Source organism: Anabrus simplex, chromosome 2, assembly GCF_040414725.1.
Source record: "Anabrus simplex isolate iqAnaSimp1 chromosome 2, ASM4041472v1, whole genome shotgun sequence".
NCBI lineage: Eukaryota > Metazoa > Arthropoda > Insecta > Orthoptera > Tettigoniidae > Anabrus > Anabrus simplex.
The window spans coordinates 849,540,824-849,566,482 of record NC_090266.1 but is presented as its reverse complement, the minus strand read 5'-3'; the positions used below and the strand labels follow the sequence as shown (position 1 = coordinate 849,566,482).

General features: G+C 42.6%; 1 protein-coding gene across 1 annotated transcript in view; it reads left to right on the top strand.

Annotated features, from left to right (window-relative positions):
* LOC136863713 (uncharacterized) overlaps window positions 1-25,659 on the top strand; it is a 562,466-nt gene that overhangs the window by 230,480 nt on the left and 306,327 nt on the right. Inside the window, exons 5-6 of the mRNA XM_068226053.1 lie at window positions 3,957-4,117; window positions 15,115-15,246. Of these exons, the coding sequence (XP_068082154.1) occupies window positions 3,957-4,117; window positions 15,115-15,246 (293 nt within the window). The remainder of the gene's footprint in view (window positions 1-3,956; window positions 4,118-15,114; window positions 15,247-25,659) is intronic.

Here is a 25,659-nt window from a genome sequence, read left to right as displayed (position 1 = left end):
GTTCTGGTCGATATTGGAACAGCCAGGGTGTCTTGCACATGCTGAAGAATGGCGGTTGACGTGGCGTGCGGGGCTGCCACCGCTTGGCGGCGGATGCGCCGATCCTCGCGTGCTGACGTCACTCGGGCTGCGCCTGGACCCCTCGCACGTGCCACATGTCCCTGCGCCAACCATCTTCGCCACAGGCGCTGCACCGTGGACACATCCCTATGGGTATCGGCTGCGATTTGACGAAGCGACCAACCTGCCCTTCTCAGCCCGATCACCATACCCCTCGTAAAGTCGTCTGTCTGCTGGAAATGCCTCCGTTGACGGCGGCCTGGCATTCTTAGCTATACACGTGTCCTGTGGCACACGACAACACGTTCTACAATGACTGTCGGCTGAGAAATCACGGTACGAAGTGGGGCATTCGCCAACGCCGTGTCCCATTTATCGTTCGCTACATGCGCAGCACAGCGGCGCATTTCACATCATGAGCATACCTCAGTGACGTCAGTCTACCCTGCAATTGGCATAAAGTTCTGACCACTCCTTCTTGGTGTTGCATTTGCTCTGTCAGTCAGTGTATTTCACGGAATATCGTTCATTTCATTCCCATGTGAACATTCTTCAAGACATTCAAGTAGGTTATACTGTGAAATTGAGGGTAAGGAAATAAGTTTGGTTCGCTTCCGTAACGTTTGGCTTTGTGGGAGGCATTCAAAGAGACTCCACCCCCCACCCCCCCCAGTAATGTACACATTAGTATGTGATATTTATCCCCATGTTTACTTTGTTATTATTATTATTATTATTATTATTATTATTATTATTATTATTATTATTATTATTATTATTATTATTATATACATAGTATAAAATGAACTCTTCGAGTCTGTCTATTTGTGACGGCTAACCTTGAGAGCCACTGGATGGATTTTGATGCGATTTTCACCTTTCTATACAGCACTTCTCGAGAATGCTTTATTTAGGGAAACATGCACCTATGACCAAAGGAAGGACAGAAGTAATGATTTCAGTGAAGCAATTCGAAGGAACAACAACCGTCCATAAGACTATTTAGCTTATGCTGACTAAACCGTTAAAGATATATCTATACTACGTAGGTAAGAATTACTCAACTTAAAAAGTTCCTGGACAGCTTATAGGCCTCTCTATCTTGAACACATAGTCCACTATAAGAGTTTTTATTTTACAGTATTGAGTAAAAAACCAACGTTAAATTTATAATTTAGCAACAACGTTCTAAGTTAACGTTAATCCTCATCAAAATAAATGGTTTATTCGCCTCAAGTAACTAATGTAGATTAAAATGTCGTTTACAGTATGTAATTTTCATTTATACTTCAGCAGATATCGTCTTTTACATTTTTCTGCGCAATCTCCATTCTACACTATAGAATAATGTAATGATTTAAGTCAAGCAAACCGAAGAAAAAACGGTGCCTCTTTTCTTTTAACTAAACCGTTAAAGATACATCTGTGCTATGAAGGCAAGAAGTGTTCAGCATTATACGTTCTACAAAAAATTCCGTGACAACATACATCTATCTTTAATACAGGGCCCACTATAATTTTATCTTACGGTATGCAGTAAGAATCCAACGTCAAATTAAAAAAAAAACTTTTAAAAATATTCAGTTAATCCTTATCAAAATAAATTGTTTATTCACCGTAAGTAACTAATGTACATTGAAGTGTCATTTTCATCTATACTTTCAGAGATATCGTCGTTTTCATTTTATCGCGCAATCTCCATTCTGAAATATAGAAATGTAAATGATCAGCTTCAGAGCCACTGAGTGGACTGCGAGCCAGCGCGCGAGCCTCTCACCTTTAAGTTATCAACGGTTTCGGCGAGCAGCTAACGGAGAAGTTAGTGCTTCAGAGAAGAGTGAATGTGTTGCGAATTCCGCTATGAATTCTATTCACTTTTCCTTTTCAATATTCCGTCTGTGAACACTTCGTTCACCGAGCTCGATAGCTGCAGTCGCTTAAGGGCGCCCAGTATCCAGTATTCAGGAGATAGTAGGTTCGAACCCCACTGTCGGCAGCCCTGAAAATGGTTTTCCGTGGTTTCCCATTTTCACACCAGGCAAATGCTGGGGCTGTACCTTAATTAAGGCCACGGCCAATTCCTTCCCACTCCTAGCCCTTCCCTGTCCCATCGTCGCCATAAGACCTATCTGTGTCGGTGCGACGTAATGCAACTAGCAAAAAAAAAAAAAAACAAAAAAAAAACACTTCGTTCCACAGTCTGTTTGGAGTTTTCGTGGTAATTTGATGCACCTCGGCTTCTCTTCATTCAGTTTGTGAACAGCTCGTTCCGCAGGTTACACATTCAATTTGACACTGGGGAGATTGGGGATTTGTTTGGAGTTAATTTCGTACCCCTCGCCTTGTTAAATTCCGTCTGTAAACATTTCGTTGCACGTGGTACAATACAATAATCACAACTTTTGCAATGATTTGTCGTTATCTACATACAGTCTATGATAACTCGCCATGAAAAGCGAATATACTGTAGGTCGTAGTACACTGCATTCGATAAAAGTGCGTTCATCACGTAACAATGAAACTGACCAGCATAGAGACTCTCGATTGTCACAGGACAGAGAAAAAATGACTTCGCAAAGGGAGTCAATTTTCTATAAATTCACTGCTCAGGTTCAGGTTCATTGCTGAGTAGACACAGCAGTCGATAGTGAAGAAGGTGTTCATTACCCTACAGATTGTCTAAATTCTTTACATCCTTCCGACTTGCCATTACTCAAGCTGATTATATTGTTACGTAATCTATACCTGCCAAAGTTATGCATTGGAACGCAAGTGGTAGTGAAAACTTTAAAAACCTGTTTGGTTGAAGCTACTATTTTAACTGACTGTGGCACAGCAGAAACGGTCTTAATACCGATAATCCCTATGATACTTTCAGATTTGACTTTTGATTTCTAACAAGTCCAGTTCCCGGAAAGAGTAAGTTTTGGCATGACAATTTAAAAAAACCACATGGTCAGACACCTAGCGTAGTTGATCTCAGTGGAGAACAACGGTGGCTTGTGTACAAGAGCACAACTGCACATGAACACTCCGAATCTCGAACTGGGACTCGTGTTACCCTTTAATTATCCGGTATCTATCTTATTAGTTGAATGTATTCTGATATTTAGCATTTTAAATTTAAACTTCCAGCATTGTTTGAATGTGCATATCGGTCTTGTGCTCTCGCTGTGGCAGGTTTCGCTGATGCGTAAGTAATGGTGATATCTTACCAGAACGTGGCAGCAGGTCGTTTTTCTGCCGGCGAAAGTGGGAAGTTCCATTTAACATGTTTCGAAATTTATAATGATTATCTACTTTAAGAGGCACCAGCAGGGAGTTGGAATTCCTTCCCGCGAGAGTTGTTAAACATGCCGGAAACCAACGCCATGGAGTTGTACCCTGAAACATCCTTCAATGCTACTGGCCTCAACCAAGATCGCACTCACTGTCTCGAGAACAGAACTGCGACAATCCTACTGCACCACTGAGCTGGCAATTTAAAAAAAATAAAAAATCCTAATCCCCATCTTTACCACTTCCGCCATCTACCATTTTTAGTTCAGACTTCAAAGTGCCAACACTTGCTAGGTAAATTTCGATTCAGAAGACATCCATTCATTCGTTTCTCCAAGTATAAGATTATCTCATAAGAGCAGATGCACATGTCTAGAATAATTGTAAATTTGTATGATTCTTGTCTTATAATTTTCAAAATACTGAGCCAGCCTCAGCCGCCAGTGTAATTGTGTCTTCAAGGGACGGATTAATAAATAATCAATCGGATAATATTCTGTAGGATATATTCGCGAGTCATACGATTGGTCTGATCAGTCATAGTCACTTCCGTTTGCTACGACTACAGTAGCTAAACCATTATAAGTTATCCAAACTACATATTTTTTGTGTTTCAGGGTTTGTGGTGACACGAGCAAACATTCGAATCTGGATCCATGACCGAGACTTGGGTCGTCTGCAGCAGATGCTATGGGAGGGACATGGCGACAAACTTCGTGTGGAGACGAGCAACAGTCCCCGTGTGAAGAGGCTGTTGGACGCTGTACCATACATCATGGTGAGGACATACTCTAATTCGGTAGTTATCTAGCCACTAGCATAGCTCAGATTGTAACGGTGACCAGTATCTGAAACTATTTGGGTCATTCAAGGCTTGATCAGGACATTGAGGGTAGTCGTACCGAGATGGGTTTAAATGCTCTCGCAATCATTCAAGGGAAATGCTGGGATTGCAGGAGAGCACATTTGTCAATTCTGAATTTGTCAATACTGATCAAAGTTAAACACAATTCTACAGATTCAATGATTATGCAAACACCGTTCACAAATTGAATCGAAGTACCGAATTCTTCCTACAGGCTAAAATAAATTAAATGGAAAACTCGAAAAATGACAAGTAACCAAAAGCTGGCTGTGAAAATAACACAGGACAAAATTGTAAGTGAAAGAAAGGCAGTTATAAATCTAACAAAGTCTTCTTCCGAAATAATAGCAATTAAAACCATAAAGATATTGCTTCCTTCATGGGTTAGGTTTATCATGGCCATCAGCTTTTTTATTATCCATAACTTTGTTTAAGTACACTATTCTCCCGGAAAGTTTGACGAAGATTAGCCTATCTCATGGCGAAGGTTTTCCTTCTTATAACTCAAATTAGTACGGTATCTCTTCTCTTAGATCACTAATCCGAAAGATATAATTCTAATAGTCTGCACTACGACTGTCAGATAAACAGCCAGATACGTAGACTACAGTTTAGCAAACTGGAAGTTACATATTTTCTAACATACTACCTACGGATTTTAACTACGGTATTGTTATGCGGAGGCTGTAGTAACATTTTTATTGCATTGGCAATAAGTTTCCTGAGAATATAGTGCAATTTAGCGCGGTGGTATACCTGTACCGTGGTGTTTTCGTTTGTATAGCGCTATTTCTCTTGAAACTGTATAACTAGTGTCCAACATTAGACTCTTATGAGGCTATAATGTGGATGTTCCAGTCAAAGAAAGAAAAGAATTAGGACTGAAATCTACACATAAAGAGAAATTTTAAAATGTATGTGTCTTACCAAACAATTCCCACCACACGACATAATTTTGTTTTCCCTCTACACTAATTACGAGGATGCGCGTTACGGCGTAGACCTAGTTTAATTTTATATTCGTAATAAATGCCACCAACTTTGTTAAGATGTAAAAATAAATTGGGAAACCTGGATATCACTAGTAGGTGGCATGCATGCGGCGGAGGATTAGTAATTTCATTATTAATTATTCAAGCCCGCCTCTGTGGCGTAGCGGTTAGGATTCGATTCCCGGCTCTGCCACGAAATTTGAAACGTGGTACGAGGACTGGAACAGGCTCCACTAAGCCTCTGGATGTAAATGAGCAGGGTAGCGGGTCGATTTCCAACTCAGCCATCCTCGAAATGGATTTTCATGGTTTCCCACTTATTCTCCAGGCAAATGCCGGAATGGTACCTAACTTAATGCCACGGCCGATTCCTTCCATCTCCCTTGCCTGTCCCTTCCAATATTCCCATCCCCAACAAGGCCCCTGTTCAGCTTAGCAGGTGAGGCCGCTTGGGCGTGGTACTGGTCCTCCACCCCAGTTGTATCACAGACCAAATGTCTCACGCTCCAGGACACTGGCCTTGAGGTGGTAGAAGTCAGACTCCTTCCTTAGTCCGGGAAGAAACCAACCCTGGAGGGTAAACCGATTAAATAAATAAATAAATAAATAAATAAATAAATAAATAAATAAATAAATAAATAAATAAATAAATAAATAAATAATACATGAATTTGCCGTTGCTAATTTAATAAATAGTTACTTTATTTTTTCCAATACAATGTTGGAATAGTAACTGGCAAACATTTATCTCACTTTAGTGTAAATAGTAGGCCTAGTAATATGTTATGATGTCAAAGAATATAACCTCCTTAACATCCTCATTCGACGGACGAATCACACTGAACAACGTAATTATACCCCTACTCCATATGAGCGCCGTGGAGAGGTATGGAATGGAGTCCGAACTTTTGGTACGTACTATAGTGATTAGGAAATGTATATCACCGCCTTTAGTACCCTGCCGACTAATATTTAGAAGGTAAAAAAATGTTTAACCAATAGAACTTGAACCAAAAAATAACGGCGTAGGGGCACTAAGCGATAACGCCGCAACAACTATGGGTGCAGAGGAAGCTTGTTGCTGCAATACTTGCGTGCAACTCATATAGTTAGTGGCAACAACTTGCTAGCTCGGGAAGTCTTTAAAAACTCTGTGATAGCTAGAAAGGAAGCCTGATATATTGTATAAATATTTACATAGATAACATTATAACATCTCTTTCTTCTCGTCTAGCATCATGCCGATGCAGATTGATCACGATATGCAGCCATGTTGATTCTTACAACAGCGTCCCGGATGGGAGCAACGTCCCAGTTAAGAACGTTAACTGCCTCTCCAATTACGGTATAACTAAACTAGAGAATATTCTCCCAGATTCCACATAAACGAAAGTCGTAGTACGCGTTTTCAACTGATCTTTTAGATATATGTGCAAACTGTCTCATAAATTTAAGCCCCGCTTTTATCTGGTGGTCGTAGTACAGGCCCTAAGCCATGTAAGTTGAAAAATACCTAGGTACCTTCCGAATGAATATTACTACCTTAGTTTTAAAGTGTTTCGAAATATCGAATTGTTACTCTTTAGGGAAACGATGTAAACGTCTTTTCCATTATTATTATTTTTTTTGCAAGGGGCTTTACGTCGCACCGACACAGATAGGTCTTATGGCGACGATGGGATAGGAAAGGCCTAGGAGTTGGAAGGAAGCGGCCGTAGCCTTAATTAAGGTACAGCCCCAGCATTTGCCTGGTGTGAAAATGGGAAACCACGGAAAACCATCTCCAGGGCTGCCGATAGTGGGATTCGAACCTACTATCTCCCGGATGCAAGCTCACAGCCGCGCGCCTCTACGCGCACGGCCAACTCGCCCGGTTTTTTTTTTTCATTATTAACCCGGACAAAGTGTAAATAAATAATTAATGTGATTAGCTGTCACCACCGAATATCCGAGTTCGATTCCCCGCTCTGCCATGAAATTCGAAAAGTGGTACGAGGACTGGAACGGGGTCCACTCAGCCTCGGGAGGTCAAATGAGTAGAGGAATCGGGGTTCGGTTCCCACCTCAGCCATCCTCGAAATGGTTTTCCGTGGTTTACCATTCCTTCTCCAGGCAAATGCCGGGATGGTACCTAACTTAAGGCCAAGGCCCCTTCCTTCCCTCGGCCTTGCCTATCCCTTCCAATACTCTCATCCACTACAAACACCCTGTTCCGTATAACAGGTGAGGCCGCCTGCCCGAAGTACTGGTCCTCCACCCAGTTGTATCACCGACTAAATGTCTCACGTTCCAAGACACTGCCCTAGAGGCGGTGGAGGTGGGATTCCTCGCTGAGTCTGATGGAAAGACCAAACCTGGAGGGTGAACGGATTAAATAAATACATAATAAATAAAATTATTAGTGAACTCGTTAGAAATATTTTTTACAAGTTGTTTCACGTTGCACCGACACAGATAGGTCTTATGGCGGTGATGGCACAGGAAAGGGCTAGGAATGGGAAGGAAGCGGCCGTGGCCTTAATTAAGGTACAGCCCCAGCATTTACCTCGTGTGAAAATGGGAAACCACGGAAAACCATCTTCAGGGCTGCCGACAGTGGGGTTCGAACCCACTATCTCCCGAGTACTGGATACTGGTCGCACTTAAGCGACCGCAGCTAATTAGAAACATCAAGAGTAGATTATTTTCATTTGTTATACACTGACAAGCAATTGAATTAGCTGCAATTTTGACGAAATGGCACTGCGGTCGTCCCGACGAATGTAGTAGTAGGGCGTGGCACGTTACTGTGATATCGTTAAATCTTGTATTGGCCATGCATAAGACTCAAGATCTCAACGCATTTGATCGCAGCCAGTCGGTGCCAGTTGTACGGGCCATTCCATCTCCGAAGTCGTGGAGACACTGGACTTTTCACAGACCACCGTGTCTAGAGTGAACCGTAAATTTGTAGATTCGGGCTAAACCGCCCCCATCAGGGTCAGCTAACGTGGTTTACAGCGTGCTGATGTCAGGGGTCACTTTTGGCCAAGTCGGATGTTAAGAGTGGATAGACGGGCCACAGTGCAGATATAATTTGCAATTTCAATGCAGGACAACAATGAAGTGTGAGCGGTCATACCAATCAGTACTAACTCCTTGCTGTCGCTGCGACGTAACGCACAATTGTAAAAAAATATCTCCTTGTGCCGGGGTATAGAAATCACTTGGGTACCACTGCTGTCCGCACGTTACAAGATACAAAGACTGACATGGGCAACAGAATACCACCACTGGTCTCTCGAAGCGTAGAAAAAAGCTTGCCTGGACAGATGAGTTAAAGTACCAGTTGGTAAACTCCGATGGCAGGATACGAGTGCGCCGCTAGTAGCATGAAGCAACAGATCCCTCCTGCCATCTGTGTGCAATTGAGGCTGGTGGTGGTGATATGCTCGTACGGGGACTGTTCATGTGGGATAAAATCGGAACCTTAGTACATCCGCCAACGTCCCTCACCGGTGATCGATATAGGAACTGTTGTCAGAACTTACCTATTCATTTGTTCGCCTCCAGCTTCTTGCCGGAGACCTGTACGTACATCAAGAAAATGCAACGGTCTATCCCTCTCGAATTGGAGCCGATAGGCTCGTTTAACCCTTCGCGGTCACGAGGTTGCTTACCTGGCCCTCAACGTCACTCGAGTTCAATCGTATTGAACAGATCTGGAATGCTGTCGAGAGCGATGTGCCCTACCAGGACCCTGCTGCAACCAATCTCCGTGCACTATGGGAGACTGTGACGTGATCGTGATTCTCCAACACTTTCGATGTGTTGTGTAGCCCATTTCACCACCGGCAATAGGGCAATAGAGGATGTTACACGTTATTAGCTAATTCTATTGCTCATCAGTGTACATTTAGCCAGGTCACTCATTAAAACCTCTTGGGTGTACCGATGAAAACCAGAACACATTTTACAACATTCTGTGAGCTAATGACCGCGGTGTTTCTAACTCCCAAAGTAGAGGAGCAATAACATATATCGTATATCGTCATGTAGTCTGAAAAATACTGACCCACAGTTCACACTCCGTTAAGAATGAAAATGTTTTGACTTAATCATACAAAATGGAACCCTAAATGACAGAACCTTAGCCGCCAGATTTCTAAGCTGGGGTACAGGAGGCTAGCTTAGAATATGGGAAATTTTGTAAGGGTGATTATTGGAACAGAATACATACTTTATGAGCTTTTATTTATGCCAGTTTAAAGCACAGAGTATTGTTGAATTTCACCGATTGAAGAGGAGGAAATATTGCAAGAAGGCAGACCCCACATAAATGGAAAAATACAAAGATGATGAATGTATTTCCAGAAGATAACATTAGTTGGATGGTCGCCATTTCCACGCAGACATTCCTGCATTCTCTTGGTGGACATTGTGCACGACTCGGTGTAAAAATGAAAAGGGAATCATGGCGATTGCCTCTCATATTTTTGTTTTCATTTCTTCCGTCGAAGCAGGTCGAGTATGGTAAACCTCGCTGTTAAGCTGACTCCACAAGAAAAATCATGTGCTATAACGCCAGGCGATCCTTGGGAGCCGGCAGTCATTGTTTCTTGAAATGACACACAATTGCTACACAAATGCTGTACAGCTGCCAACGATATTCGTATTGTGTGTTCCATTATTCCGTCTTCTTGGAAACATGTGTCGTCAGTCTGTTGAGAAAAATGGGCAGTTCATGCGCAACTACGTTTTTCAGTATGGAAATTTATCGAGCAAACGTACAATTGGTCGCAAGCCCATCCAAATCATCCAAAACTATAACTATAACTCCACACGATAACACAGCGCGCCATGTGGTAACTTGGCTGCTTTGTGACAACGCCCGAATGCAACTGGCACACATCGTCCGAAGTTTCCTGGATGGCCACCATGTCACATTGCTTCCTTGGCCTGTGCATTCACCTAATCTCTCACCAAATGAGAACGTACATGATACATCCACAACGGACGAACTTTGAACACACATCGAAGCAGCATAGCAACCACGCGCCCCGAGGCTTAAAGACAGCAGAATATTTTGTTTGAAAACGTGGTTTTGAAACTGATCTCACTCTATTCGGGGCGTTATAGCCGCATGCCATACTTACTTCTCATCAAGGCGACTGCATTTCGAATCCCCGCCAGTGGATGTAAGATTTTGAAAATTTTAGTAGTTGGAATTCCACGTAAAATTGGAGGTCCCGTGGCTACGATCACGTCATCAGCTGACCCGTAAAAATGCATGCATGCGTGCTTGCTTGTTGGTCTTACATTTTTCTTGTGAATAAAAATTTGCCTTTCTAATGCTCATAGGCAATGCGTGTAAGCAAGCAGACACGCTTCGAGTTTTTGAGACTGTTAACCATTATTAGTTAGCAACGGGAGGTGATATTGGTAAGGTATGAACCGTTATTATCATTTATTTATTTATTTATTTATTTATTTATTTATTTATTTATTTATTTATTTGGAATGATGTATGATTTAAGTATATTTCGAAGTAGTTTATCATTTAGGTGTACGTTGTGAAATTAAAATTGAGTATTTCAATAATTGAGAGCCTCCATGGCTCAGGCGGCAGTGCGCCGGGCTCGCACCGCTGGGTTCCGTGGTTCAAATTCCGGTCACTGCATATGAGATTAGTGCTGGACAAAGCGGAGGCGGAACACGTTTTTCTCCGGATACTCCGGTTTTCCCTCTCATATTTCATTCCAGAAACACTCTCCAATATCATTTAATTTCACCTGCCATTCATTAATCATTGTCCCAGAGGAGTGCGACAGGCATCGCAAGCCGACAAAATTCCTATCCTCGCCGTTAGATGGGGGCTTCACTCATTCCCTTCCTGACCCGGTCGAATGACTGGAAATAGGCTGTGGATTTTCATTTTTCTTTCAATAATTCAATTGAGTTTGTATTAGAATATTATTAACTGAAGACACGTAAAATAACTGAAGTTCGATTTTAAAGGTATTATCATGCTTATCGTGCCTAACATATACATGGGTGGCGGTTAAAACTGCACTTCTATAAAGGACGCATCTGATCTAGCTGATATGAGTATGGAACGCAGTAGGAGAAGGGACGACTGAAAACGACTCCTATATTGTAAAAAGGTGATCGTTCGCTTCTGGTGGTACACGTCTACGTCAAAGAAGGTTCCCGATATTGTGAGATCTGTGGTACATCGATTTGGCGATTATACTTCCGAGATTTAGTGCTAATCCTGGACAGAATACATCCATTGTAATTCTTCTTCTTCTTCCTTATCTGGTTACCGAACTCGATAGCTGCAGTCGCTTAAGTGCGGCCATTATCCAGTAGTCGGGAGATAGTGCGTTCGAACCCCACTGTTGGCAGCCCTGAAGGTGGTTTTCCGTGGTTTCCCATTTTTACACCAGGCAAATGCTGGGGCTGTACCTTAATTAAGGCCACGGCCGCTTCCTTACCATTCCTAGGCCTTTCCTATCCCATCGTCGCCATGAGACCTATCTGTGTCGGTGCGACGTAAAGCAAATAGCAAAAAAAAATGTAAATTATCTGGTTACCCTCCAGTGTCGGTTTTTCCCTCGGACCCAGCGGGGATCCCACCTCTCCCGCCTCAAGGGCAGTGTCCTGGAGCTTCAGACTCTGGGTCGGGAGATACAACTGGGGAGGTCGACCAGTACCTCGCGCAGGCGGCCTCACCTGCTATGCTGAACAGAGACCTTGCATCCCGGCATTTGCCTGAAAAGTGGGAAACCACTTTCAGGATGGCTGAGGTGGGAATCGAACCCACCTCAACTCAGTTGACCTCCCGAGGCTGAGTGGACCCAGTTCCAGCCCTCGTACCAATTTTCAAATTGCGTGGCAGAGCCGGAAATCGAACCCGGGCTCCGGGGGTGGCAGCTAATCACATTAACCACAGAGGCGGATTCATTGTAATACAAATATGGAAAACGTGAGTCGACGGGGGACGAACTGACAACGTGAAGGATCTCAACAGCTTCATCACACCACCGAAAGGGAGGACAGATATCTTGTGCATAAAGATATCATAGATTGGACTGACACACCACGAACTCCTGCTCAAGTCACCAGTCTCCCTACGCGCGATTTGGCGTGCCCGTCGTCTGTAGCATACCACCATTCTTTGAAGGCCCCCATTGCTTCGGCTACATTTGACTGCACTCTAGCGTCGTTCATTGCTGTAATTGTGCCTTTTCAACAAATCCTGCTTCTGTGAGCATCACTGTAATGGTCGAATCCGGTATAGTGGTACGCGAGTCCTACTTTAGGCATCGCCATACCGATAAGGGTTACACTTGGATTCCCACTCCGCTCGTGTCTAGTACACATTCCTAGTACATTGGCCAGTCCTTTTCACATCTCTAGTTTGTTGGGGCCTGCTACTTTCCCTTATTTTTGGCGTCTGCATGGGCTAATTTAATAAAAATGGGGCGGGGGTAGCCATCAAGCGACCGCATGTTCGACAATCCCTGGATAGTCACCATGTTGCACTTTTTCTTGGTCCGTACGTTCACCGTCACCGTCCGTCTTTAACTTAACATGTTTGATCCATGACCTCACATCGATATTCACACTACACAGACTGTAAAAAACGTGCAGCAGACGAACTTTGACAAAGTGTTGGAACCGCATGGACCGACATACGTCTCTTCCTCTCTATACCACACCATATAGTAGCAGTAAATTATACCTGCCAAAAGTGGCTTAACAAGATGTTAATTTATGAACGTTTTGTGCAATGAATAATTGAGGAGTTATTTTTCACCCTTTCATTGAAAATAGCGTATGGCTATTGGTGCCGGGAATGTCCGGGGACATGTACGGCTCGCCAGGTACAGTTATTTTTGATTTGACTCCCGTAGGCGACCTGCGCGTCGTGATGAGGATGAAATGATGATGAAGACGACATATATACCCAGTCCCTGTGCCAGCGAAATTAACCAGTGATGGTTAAAATTCCCAATCCTGCCGGACGTCGAACCGGGGACCCCTGTGACCAAAGGCCAGCACGCTAACCATTTAGCCATGGAGCCGGACACCCTTCTACTATTAGGTCTCTATGATAATGATTGCTTTCACAGCCCTTGCACTTGACAGTGTTGCAGCTTAATGGCTAGGAATTTATAAGGCGCAGTAGGACGTCGTAGATAACTTTTTCATGTGAGTTATTGTGGACAGGTTTGGTCCGTTCAAGATCCAACTTCCCAGAAACTAGTCAAAACAGAAGAAATTAGAAAGTGGATTTACACTGGTTGTCTGTAACGCGTGTCTCCTGATGCCATAAGCTTTAATGTTAAAAGGGTGTATTAATCAAGTCATCAGTATATTTTACCTTGACGTTACTTTACTCCCACGTATAATTCATTGTTAATAGTATAATAAGAGCTCTCTCTTACACTTCATTAGAAATAATAACAAGGGAATAATTCCCATTACCGGATAATGATATAGTTCTCTTAAAAGAAGTGGTTTCGGTAACATTCAGGTAAAACGCATACCAGTCCTTATGCTCTCTGGGACTAAAAGAAAAATTGTCTAAAAATTAAATCCTTCGTCTACAGTGGAACAACGTAATTATGAAACACGCAGTTGTTTCCGTCATGGATGGAAACCTGTTTTGCATGCAGGTACTTATATTATGCTATTTATAAATGAACAAAACGAAAACAGTATTTGGCATAGTGCTCAGCTCAAGACGTTATTACGTGCTCAACGCAAACAAAAGCAACATGTTAAAAGAATACGAAGTTTGTTATATTTTGAAAAGAAAAACGTATATGAAGAAATTGGGAAGGTAAAGAATAGAAAAAAGTTCCGATTTCCTCGTCAATTTAAAAGTGATAACACGGTCTCCATGTAAGTGGATTTTATAAACCGGCTATATTCAACGTAAGTTTTAAGAAAAACTAATTCGTTACACAATTAGAAATGCAAAATATGGTTGAGCTGAACATTTCTCTGTGGTCGAGACAATAACAAGTTCCAGAATATACACAGAAAGTGAAATAATATTATTATTCTTCTGCTTCTTCAGCTGCTGCTTCTTCCTGGCTTTTTCTCAATTACCTGGGGTCCACATTTTGTACGGATTTAGCCTAGATTTACCTGTCAGGCGCCCGTCGTACCTAAAAGAGGCTGTCAGTGGGAGGTTAAACAAAGCAGTTTAAAATAGGATGGTATATTTGGAGACTGGAAACATTTATCAAGACGAGGAGAAATGTGCACTTCTTCTTCTGAATCTATTTACCCTCCAGGGTCGGTTCTTCCCTAGGACTCAGCGAGGGATCCCACCTCTACCGCCTCAAGGGCAGTGTCCTGGAGCTTCTGACAACTGGGGAGGATGACCAGTACCTCGCCCAGGCGGCCTCAGCTGCTTTGTGGGGGGGAGGGGTGGGAAGGTTGAAAGGGATAGAAAAGGAAGAGGGGAGGAAGCGGCCGTGGCCTTAAGTTAGGTACCATCCCGGAATATGCCTGGAGGAGAAGTGGGAAACCACGGAAAACCTCTTCCAGGATGGCTGAGGTGGGAATCGAACCCCCCTCTACTCAGTTGACCTCCCGAGGCTGTGTGGACCCCGTTCCAGCCCTCGTGCCACTTTTCAAATTTCGTGGCAGAGCCGGGAATCGAACCCGGGCCTCCGGGGCTGGCAGCTAATCACATTAACCACTACACCACAGTGGCGGACGAAATGTGTACTTAACATGATGTAATATTGAATGTTGAAATGTGACGCCATTCTCTGCATAGCCCTAGGCTGCATTACGTAAGTGAATACATAGAAATAAAAATAAAAGTGATTAACACTCTGAACGTAAAATGTTCGCGAAAATAGCAATGGAAGTAAATTTAATTATTTCACTTAACTCAGGACTGTCACTTTCTAGGGCACCATTAAGGATGTCCACAAAGGAGCAGTAACAGACGACCTCGAGCTGTTCCAGAAGCGCAGCGCTGACCCTGTACCGGCCAACATCTTAGCCAGTAAGGATCACAATGGCCTTAATCCGTTACATAAGGTAAGTGGTTTTACTTCTTGTAATATTGTTGTATAAGTCACATTCCTTTGAATTCATTAATGTATTCACTTCATTTTAACTGGAAATCGGATTGAGTTTTTTCACATATTGTATCATAATAAACATGCTTTAGAGCAATTTGAGCATTAAAAATATGATAACATTTCAAGGAATATTTATTTAATTTCTACAAGAAGAACTAAATTCTGTTGTTCTTCTAAATATATAAGCCAAAAAGGGTCTTTTGCCTACTTTTATAAGTTCACCACTTTGTGAACAGGCTATATTTCTGAGACTAAATGTGAAGGCCTCTACTTGTTAACTACTGGAAGAACGTCGAAAATGACACCATTTGGAATCGATCCTTTATCCTACGATTTTCTCTATGAGTAGAATCGTTTCAGCAGCACTGTCAACTCAGGATAGTTTCAATGTTTTTAAATCCTAGTTGTAGTAATTGTATATATAGATTTAAGTAGATTTAGACGATGATTTCATGTCTGAGCCCTGAATACATGTTTACACAGATGATTAGGGAGCGGAATTTTATGTGCTAAACAGTAAAAAATATGTTTTATGTGCTAAGAAACCTAAAAATATTTTATAAAAAACATTCTGCTTTAAATATCACATAACCACTCGCGTTCAAGAGGTAAATAACTATACATTTTTAATTAAAATATGGTGGAACCGAACGTGCTCCTTAAAGCAAATGGATGTCTGCATATGGAAAAGTACAGTATGTATATCGCCTATCGCGCTCCAACACTCAGATACTTCATTTTAATACTTCGTATAGGTTTTAAGTGTGCATGACGCCAAATATAGGATTCAATCATTCAACCATCTCCCATGCATTGTTATGGGGCCGATGACATCGATGTTTCCCCCTAAGAACAATATGCATCATCATCATCATTTCACGACCATGCCATTCACTACATTTCCTCAAAATCAGACTGATGGAATGGGCGAGTATTTCTTGTAAGAGTAGGTCAAGTTTATCTCGTACCTCATCATTCACTGTGGGACAGCAGTTGTTAACCTCGTCAACTAGGCCACTTGAACAAAAGGCGAACAGTTGTCACATTCTATGAAGTCTAACATCAATAAAACTGTTTCCACCGTAACATATGGAATGGACTGTTTCGATCAATGGCTTCGTTTTAGTCTTCGATACTTCTACAGGCTTCTACCTTCGTGGAATAATGTGCACCAGACCATTTCTAGGCCAGTGAAATGAAACTCTATAACCTGTTTCCAGTAATTCGACCGAGTCAAGAATGGAATGAATGAAGCCCCATCTAGCGGCGAGGATAGGAAATGTGCCGGCTGCTAAAGCCTGTCGCACTCCACTGGGGCAATGATAAATGACGGACAGATGAAATGAAATGTAAATGGAGAGTGTTGCTGGAATTAGAGATGACAGGGAAAACCGGAGTACCCGGAGAAAAACCTGTCCCGCCTCCGCATTGTCTAGCACAAATCTCACATAGAGTGACCGGGATTTGAACCACGGTGCCTATTTCTAGGTCAGTGCATAACGCAATTCACGCCTGGCTCAGGGGAATTTATTTCGAATTCCTGGTTAGTATTTCGTTTTGTTAATAAATTTAATATTTAAAGAAGTATTCTGACAGAAGGGCTGGAGGGAGGAACATTGCACGTGCCATTGCAAGGTGTTGCCACATTCCTGCATTCCGTTCTCTTTCCCCTCGTTTCCGGCTTGCTTGTTCATTCGTTCAGACCGCTCAGAAGTGAGAGGTTTGGCAACTCCAAGCAACTAGACCCGGCCAGCAGGCTTATCTCCATGGCAACGCAGTGGGCACGCCCACGTTTCCATGGCAGCCATACCCTTTACTCCCTTCTCCCCACCCAGGCAGGCAGTAAAAGTACCTCCCTCTAAGGAACTGTCAGAACGCACCTTTCAAAATTACGAACATAGTGCAGGAATTTCCCAGCTTCAGTATGTGTACAACAAATAATGGCCAGGCCATTTCCTTCCTTCTCAAACGCAGCCCCAATAAATTACAAAATCTCGCTGTGTTTAGACATCTGATTACCTTGCCAAAATATTTAGTACATAAGGCTGTTGACCTCGATAGCTTAATTCCCTTGGATCAAGTATCAACGACAGCAAGCGTACCACGCCTAGATATATACTATTTTAGATTATTCACAAAATAAAGGAAAATGCAGAATTTAAGAGTGCCATTTTATAAAACAAAACACCCTCAGAGGCTTACAACAGTGTCTGGCATTTGATTCAACTTCCCTATAACTGGTTCCCCTGTTTCACCTCGACCTTCGCTGGTTATGTCTAGGTGTTCTCAAAACGCGACCCTATAAGGAGTACTTCTTTCTTCATCCTTTCATACCCTCTCCTTTCTTCAGCCGAGACACTTTTCATTCTATAGGATGGAACTCTCTTCTCTGTGCTTGACCTCCAAGTTGAAGCAACATAAGTTGAATCATCAATCAACAAATAAAGGACCGAATAGAGACATGTTACCTACATTTCTTTCACTGAACCAACGATTGACAGGAATATTTGTGTTTCTATTGCAGCCATTATTAGTGATCTTATTCCATTTCTGCTCGTATAACATGTGTAAAAGACTGCAGAACAGACTTTGTGAAACAAAGTATCACACTATAATACTTCTCGATTAGACGTTCATTGGTTCAACTTTTTGGCTGGATGGTCAGCGTAGTGGCATTCAGCTCAGGGGACCCCGGGTTCGATTTCCGGCCGGGCCAGGGACTTGAAACACGTTTGGTTAAATCCCAGAGCTGTGTGTGTGTTCCTCTTAATACACGTTTAGAAGCAACACACAACAATATAAACCACTACAGAAAGAGGCAATAGTGGGTACATCCCTCACACTAGGGTTGACGTCAGAAAAGTTATTCGGCCGTAAAACTGAGTTTAATCCACACATAATGCTAATCCCAAGTAGTTGGTAAAATGCCTGGAATAATAATAATAAGAAAAAGAGTCCGCCCTTGTGGTGTAGTGGTTAGTGTGATTAGCGGCCACCCTCGGAAGCCCGGGTTCGATTTCCAGCTGTGCCACGAAATTCGAAAAGTAGTACGAGGGCTGGAACGGGGCTCACTCAGCCTCGGAAGGTCAACTGAGTAGGGATTTAGATTCCTCCCTCAGCCATCCTCGAATTGGTTTTCCGTGGTTTTCCACGCCTCCTCCAGGAAAATGCCGAGATGGAACCTAACTTCAGGGCACAGCCGCTTCCTTCCCTCTTCGTACCCAATCACTTCCAATCTCCCCTTTACCCGCAAGGCCCCTGTTCAGCATAGCACGTAAGGCCGCCTGGAAGAGGTACTGGTCCTCATCCCAAGTTGTATCCCCCGACCCAAATTCGTCAATAATTCATCAATCCATGATCATGCAACACGACAATCTGGAAACTTGCATATCCAAAGAATGACGACGATGATGTATGGAAATAACAATGTATTGCATAGGGCTATAAAACCAAACCAAACCCCATGGCACTACAGCCCTTGAAGGCCTTGGCCTACCAAGCGACCGCTGCTCAGCCCGAAGGCCTGCAGATTACGAGGGGTCGTGTGGTCAGCACGACGAATTCTCTCGGCCGTTATTCTTGGCTTTCTAGACCGGGGCCGCTATCTCACCGTCAGTTAGCTCCTCAATTCTAATCACGTAGGCTGAGTGGACCTCGAACCAGCCCTCAGGTCCAGGTAAAAATCGCTGATCTGGCTGGGAATCGAACCCGGGGCCTCCTGGTAAGAGGTAGACACGCTACCCCTACACCACGGGGCCGGCGCATAAGGCTATAACAGCATTTAATTCCATTCCTGACTCGCTAAAACCCTGCCAGAATTTCAATAAATCCAAGAGTTGCTATTTACTTTCCGTCGCACCGACACAGTTAGGTCTTATGGCGACGATGGGACAGGGAAGTCCTAGGAATGGGAAGGAAGCGACCGTGGCCTTAATTAAGGTACAGCCGCAGCATTTGCCTGGTGTGAAAATGGGAAACCACAGAAAACCGTCTTCAGGGCTGCCGACAGGGGGGTTCGAACGCACTATCTCCCGGGTGCGAGCTCACACTTCCGCGCTCCTAACCGCACGGCCAACTCGCCCGGTTCCAAGAGTTGTACGATTCGGTTTATATAATAAGTCCCCAATTATGGCCCCCATTTTGTTCTTCGCACCTGTGTGAAGATCTAACCACGATAAAAAAAAATGAAATTTAAAATGCATGCAGTCTAGAAATCACTCTAGTCATAGCTTATTTCAGATACATGATACAATTAACTAATAAGTAAATAAAGTGGGTTTAAAAAAGAGGTTATGCTGAGCATATCATATTGGCTCCAAATATGGCCCCAACTTTAATTAACTCAAGGAAAAATATTGGTGTAATACCTAACCAAAACAAGATACAAAGTGTTACAAATTAATCATTGCTTGTGATAAGTATTTCTTTCCGGTATAGTCTCATTGTTTTTCACAAGGAGTGCATTTAAATATTTTTGTAACTTTGCCATTGCACTTTTCAGGGCTCCACACGAAACACTTAGTCCACATGATCCATTTCTGACTCTTGCTGTCTTCTGAGTACAGTCTATTGCAGATGGGGCATTGAGCATCATCTTCACCACTATTGTCATCGTCGGTTGAGGCAAATTCGACTTCATCCTCTTCGCCACTGCTAGACGAACTCACCTGACGTTTTAGTTTGTCGTTTCTCTTTTCTTTCTTAGCCTCATCCGCTGCTTCCTTCTGCTGTTTCTTCTGAATCGCTGTTTCAACCGCACTTTTATGTGGTGAACCAGTGACCAAAACAACTGAACGTCGCGGAGTGCATGTACTAGGTTCGATGTCTGGAACAGGTCGAATGTCACCGGGCAGCACGTAATCATCGTTGCCATAGCTGGACTCTCCATCAGACTTCTCCTTTAAGAAGTCTGCATGAGTAAAAATGTTCTCATTTAGTAGGTAAATCCCCGTTGCCCGGAATCCATTGGTGGCTGTTGTCATGGTAGCCGCTCTAACGTACGCATGTCCCGTGAGTTCGCCAATTTGAAAATGGCTGACAATCCTATTTTCGTGGGAGTCTAGCCAGTCTCCGACCTCTTGTGCTTAGTATGTTTTGAAGGGATACATAAAAGCCACATACAATGGTTACATCCGATCAGTACAGTGGGGGTGGGGGTGGGGGTGGGGGTGGGGGTGGGGGGTGGGAAGGCAGACTATCGACCCACAATGTTCACGACCTAATTCGATACGTCTACATTCCTGGTGTGGGTGTGATGTCCATCCAGTATTAAGACCACTGGATCCTTTCCTGTACGTTTCACGGTCTGTACAAAATGCTGGAACCATCGTGTGAAAAGATCTAGCTGAATCCATCTAGAGGGATGAGTTACAGCAATTGTTTCCAGGGGTTGTTCCATCCAGCAGTTCATTTCATATTCTTGCGTGGAAACACTAACATGGGTGGAACATACTGGCCAGCAGAAGACATGCATGTTACTACAGTCACTAGAGATCCACGCTCCGCTGATGACAATCGATGGACCTGGCGGTTCCCCTTCACAGCAATTATTTTTCTATTCTTGTGCTGAACTACTGTCAGTCCCTTTTCGTCCACGTTGAATACTTTGGTGGGATTGTGCTGAATTTTTCTCATTTGTGGCTTCAGAATTGAGAAAAATATTGTAACATTATCTCGCGTAAACCCCTGAATTTTTGCTACAGATAGCAGTTGAGATTTTCTGAAGGATTAATGTGGATGACGACGCATGAAGAGTTGTAGCCATTTCTTCCCTGCCTGTCCTTTATAAATCTTAAAAGGATGCGTAGTATTGTTCCTTATGCCTAATTGAAAAGCCATTCTTCTTAAGTCACTTGCATGCAAACCGTATAAATTCGTTTCCATGTGTAGGCAATATTCTACATTTTCTGTTCTATTTCGGTCGGCAAAACTGTTTTTCGGCCTAGTGTTACGTTAACCACTTCCTCATGTTTTAGGTCATTATAGTGATTTATTTTTCTGAAATAGTTCCTCAAAGTTGCGCGAGGTACTTTTAAATTCCTTAAGGTATTCGTCCACGATGCAACAAAACTTGCATGCCACTTTTGTGTTGCGCAAGAAAAATGGCAGGCACTGTTTACACACAGCACGCAAGTTTGCCTTTTTTCTTGTTGCGCAACACGAAAACTTGCGCGCCCAAGGAAATGTTGCACCGAGTGTTTACACCACGCTATTTAAGTGGCGCACGTTTTCTCGCATGCAACTTTCCTAGTCAGCTGTTCTAGCGAATGTGAGTGTTGATAGTAGCAAGCATGTCTTCTGGTGAGGTGTTATCGGCGGCTTGCTTATCGCTGATTTTATTATGGCGACGAAAATAAAGACGGGAAAGAGCGAAACGGAAATGTTGGATGAGGGAACGGATTTTAGGTCGTGAACATTGTTTTGTTGTTAATAACTTGCTACAGGAATTGTACATGGGAGACCAAGTCTTCTGTAAGAATATCCTGCGAAAGTCAGCGACTGATTTTGAATATCTGCTGAGAAGAGCAGCGCGGTTGATACAAAAGAAAGACACGCTAATGAGAAAATGAATATCACCAACGGATCGCCTTGTGTTGACATTGAGATATTTAGCAACAGGTAAGCCGATTTTTTAAAATATGGATTGTATGCAGTACACATAAGAATCATTTCTTTTAGCTTATTGTAATTTCCTACATTTTGTTTTGTTACAGGTGACAGTTATCAGCCATTGATACTCACATGCTCTATTTGACGTGTAATATCTGAAGTTTGTGATGCTATTTACATCGTGATGAACGCTCTCTGCCGTTTTTGTTTATTTCTGTAGTCCGTTGCCTCAACCTTCCATAAACATTCTTGTGTTTCAACTAAATATATCAGCTTTCTCGTCATCTCCCTCGTTCATTTCGTGTTCTGAGACACTGTAACCTGTAAATGAACTTACGTAAATTATGCAATTATTACTAAGATGGGTATCTATTTTGAGGCATGTTATATTTCATTTACAATAAAGGATATACAGGTACGTACTTACGTTAATTTATTCCCGAGTGTGACCCTCTCAAACATCAATATAATGTCACAGCAGACGGCCACGTGAGAAAGTTGCGCCACAAAAATGATCTAAACTTTTCATGCCACTTTCAGATGGCGCAACTTCCTCTCTTCCGCTGTGTACACGATGCCACTTTTGACTTTGCACGCAACTTAGAAGTTGCGCAGAATTCGAGTGGCACATGCAACTTTTCGAATTGCATGACTGTTTACACGAAGCCACTCAACTTTTCTTGCTCAAATCGAAGTTGCATGCCATTTTAGTTGCATCGTGGACGAGTAGCTTTACATTACGATAAAGCTGAAAATAGCTCCTACCATGAGGTGGATGTCAACAAGCAAACTACATCACATGAAAATACAGTACAGGGAGTACTTATAGAAAAAACTACATCTTTAAAACGTGGTAACTAGATACCGAAATATAGTTATGAATACATGTCGGTAAAAAGCTCACCTTTTCAAAGAAATGTCAATGTTAAAAGAGCAGCACTACACGTAAGCTCTGTCTTCGAAACGATCACAAATCACTCACAGCTGCAAACTGGCTTAGTTTTAGAAGTTTTTGCCAGAGTTCACCACCTAGCAAACACAATATGAGAAGGGGCCATATATGGAGGTCTACCACATATTTAACATCTAATTATACCGTTTAAATATGTTGTATTTTTTAGATTTAAATTTTACTTATAGTACTCTAAGCTCTGTACGAACAATAACTTAATTTGTTATCAATATTTTAACTGTATTAACAATATTAACAATATTTTAACCGTGACAACTTTTTAACGCACTGTCCCTAATACGAGCATTTTCAAGCAATACAAATTAAAAATAAAATTAAAAATTAGTAGATGTGCATGTCTATGAATTGTTACAACTCTATAATGTTCTAGTAACAGGGAGTGAACAACAAAAGAACGTTATTTCTTTAGCAGCAAATGGAAATGAAACGTGCCTGCTAGCAACAGAGCAGGCAGAGTAAGCAACAACAAAAAATGGCGTATGGCTTTTAGTGCCAGGAGTGTCCGAGGACGAGTTCAGCTCGCCAGATGCAGGTCTTTTGATTTGAATCCTGTAGGCGACCTGCGCGTCGTGATGAGGATGAAATGATGATGAAGACGACACATACACCCAGTCTCCGTGTAAGCGAAATTAACCAAATTATGGTTAAAACTTCCGACCCTGCCAGGAATCGAACCCGGGACCCCTGTGACCAAAGGCCAGCACGCTAACTATTTAGCCATGGAGCCAGACAGTACGCAACAGTTACAGCTCTACATTCGAGGGTGGAGGGGCTGGTCTCCACTGTCGGTTGTCCTGAGAATAGTTTTAACGTGGCTTTCCATTCTCTTGCACTAAGGCGGATGGTGCAAATCACATCACCAACATGAATTTCCCTGGCCTGAGAGATGGTGTTGCCCTCTAAGACTAAGAGGCCCGCCCTAACCTGCCCGGGTACGGAATGAAACTTTAACCCAACCCCCAACCCGCATCCCAACAGAGTAAGTTCAGTTTCTAGCTCTCGTTGCAAGAGTTGGGACAACCGTAACGGGTGCGTATGAATTTCAAATATACGACCTGTTGCGCGGAAAGGGACCTATAGTCGGATTTTTTATTTTTGAAATTTTTGTGGTTCTAACATTGGCATAAGATACTGAGCATTTTGAAAAAAAATCATGCTTCTAGGTGCAATGCTTCAGGGTTAATTACTGACTGTTGCTATTAATAAAACTGTATTTGGAAAACACCGCAATTACAGGCTTCAAAAATGTTCGTACCTACTGTACAAGGTTTTCATGGCATCGAGTGCTGAAGACTCGACGTGCTGAGTAACTTAGTTTGTTAAGAAAACCCATGTGTAACGCAAGAAGTCAAAATATAAACATGCTATTTTTACACACCTGACACTTTGTTCAGTTCTGCTGTAAAATTTCCATTGCCTAATTTAGGTCCCTTTCCGCGCAACGGGTCACATACTATGTAATACCATAGTTCATACTAATAACTAATATACGACATTCAGAATTAGTGAACTTACGAATTATAAGTAGTTCAAAACTGCAGCGAAAATAAAGGTATTTTGATGAGTGAACTTGTAATAGTCCGCCTCTGTGGTGTAGTGGTTAGCGAGTAGCTGCCACCCCGGAGGTCCGGGTTCGATTCCCGACTCTGCCACGAAATTTGAAAAGTGGTACGAGGGCTGTAACGGGGTCCACTCAGCCTCGGGAGGTCAACTGAGTAGAGGTGGGTTCGATTCCCACCTCAGCCATCTTGGAAGTGGTTTTCCGTGGTTTCCCACTTCTCCTCCAGGCAAATGCCGGGATGGTACCTAACTTAAAGCCACGGCCGCTTCCATCCCTCTTCCTTGCCTGTCCCATCCAATCTTCCCATCCCTCCACAAGGCCCCTGTTCAGTATAGCAGGTGAGGCCGCCTGGGCGAGGTAATGGTCATTCTCCCCAGTTGTATCCTCCGACCCAAAGTCTGAAACTCCAGGCAACTGCCCTTGAGGCGGTAGAGGTGGGAAAAACCGACCCTGGAGGGTAAACAGATTAAGAAGAAGAATAACTTGTAATAAATTGTTCTTTTTTAGTCTTACCCAATAATTTGGAATTGTATGAGATTTTAGATTTATTTTCGATAAAGACCCTTACATCGGTGGTGAACCTGATCACGATGGTAATCCATCAAATTTGTTTCCTTAAAATCCAGAATTATACGCATCTGTAGGATAACTTCAACTTGCCCAACGACGATATATTCTGCAAAGTTCGGAAAATATGTATGTTCAGATGCTAAATCACAACTTCTTAGAAAGTTTTCGTAAAGTAAGATATTCATACATTGCAGAAGATGAAACAATCAGCATGTACTATGGTAAATATACAGCACCGTCCATAACTATTTTGAAAAAAGATTTAATTCTTCTGGTCTCTTCTTTTGTTTACGTAATGTTCACACTTGTAAATCACAAAGGATTTGCTCATCTCTACATCCAACCAAACCATTACATTCTAAAGAAGGTATGTGTATATCAACAATAGTTACATATTGTATATTGTAATACTGTACACGGAGGACGTAACTATTCTGACAAATGTAACTAAAGACAAAAATCAATTTACAAGTTCACAGTCACCTCATATCGTCTAGGAGTTAGTTGCATATAACTTGTGCATATCGAGTTTGCATTGAATCCATCAATTTTTCATGGCTTGAGACAGGACTTTTGGATAATTCTGTTTTTATGGCTTCGAAATATACCTCCTTGTTCGTGAAACGCATGACGTTAAACACTCCTTTTGAGCTCAT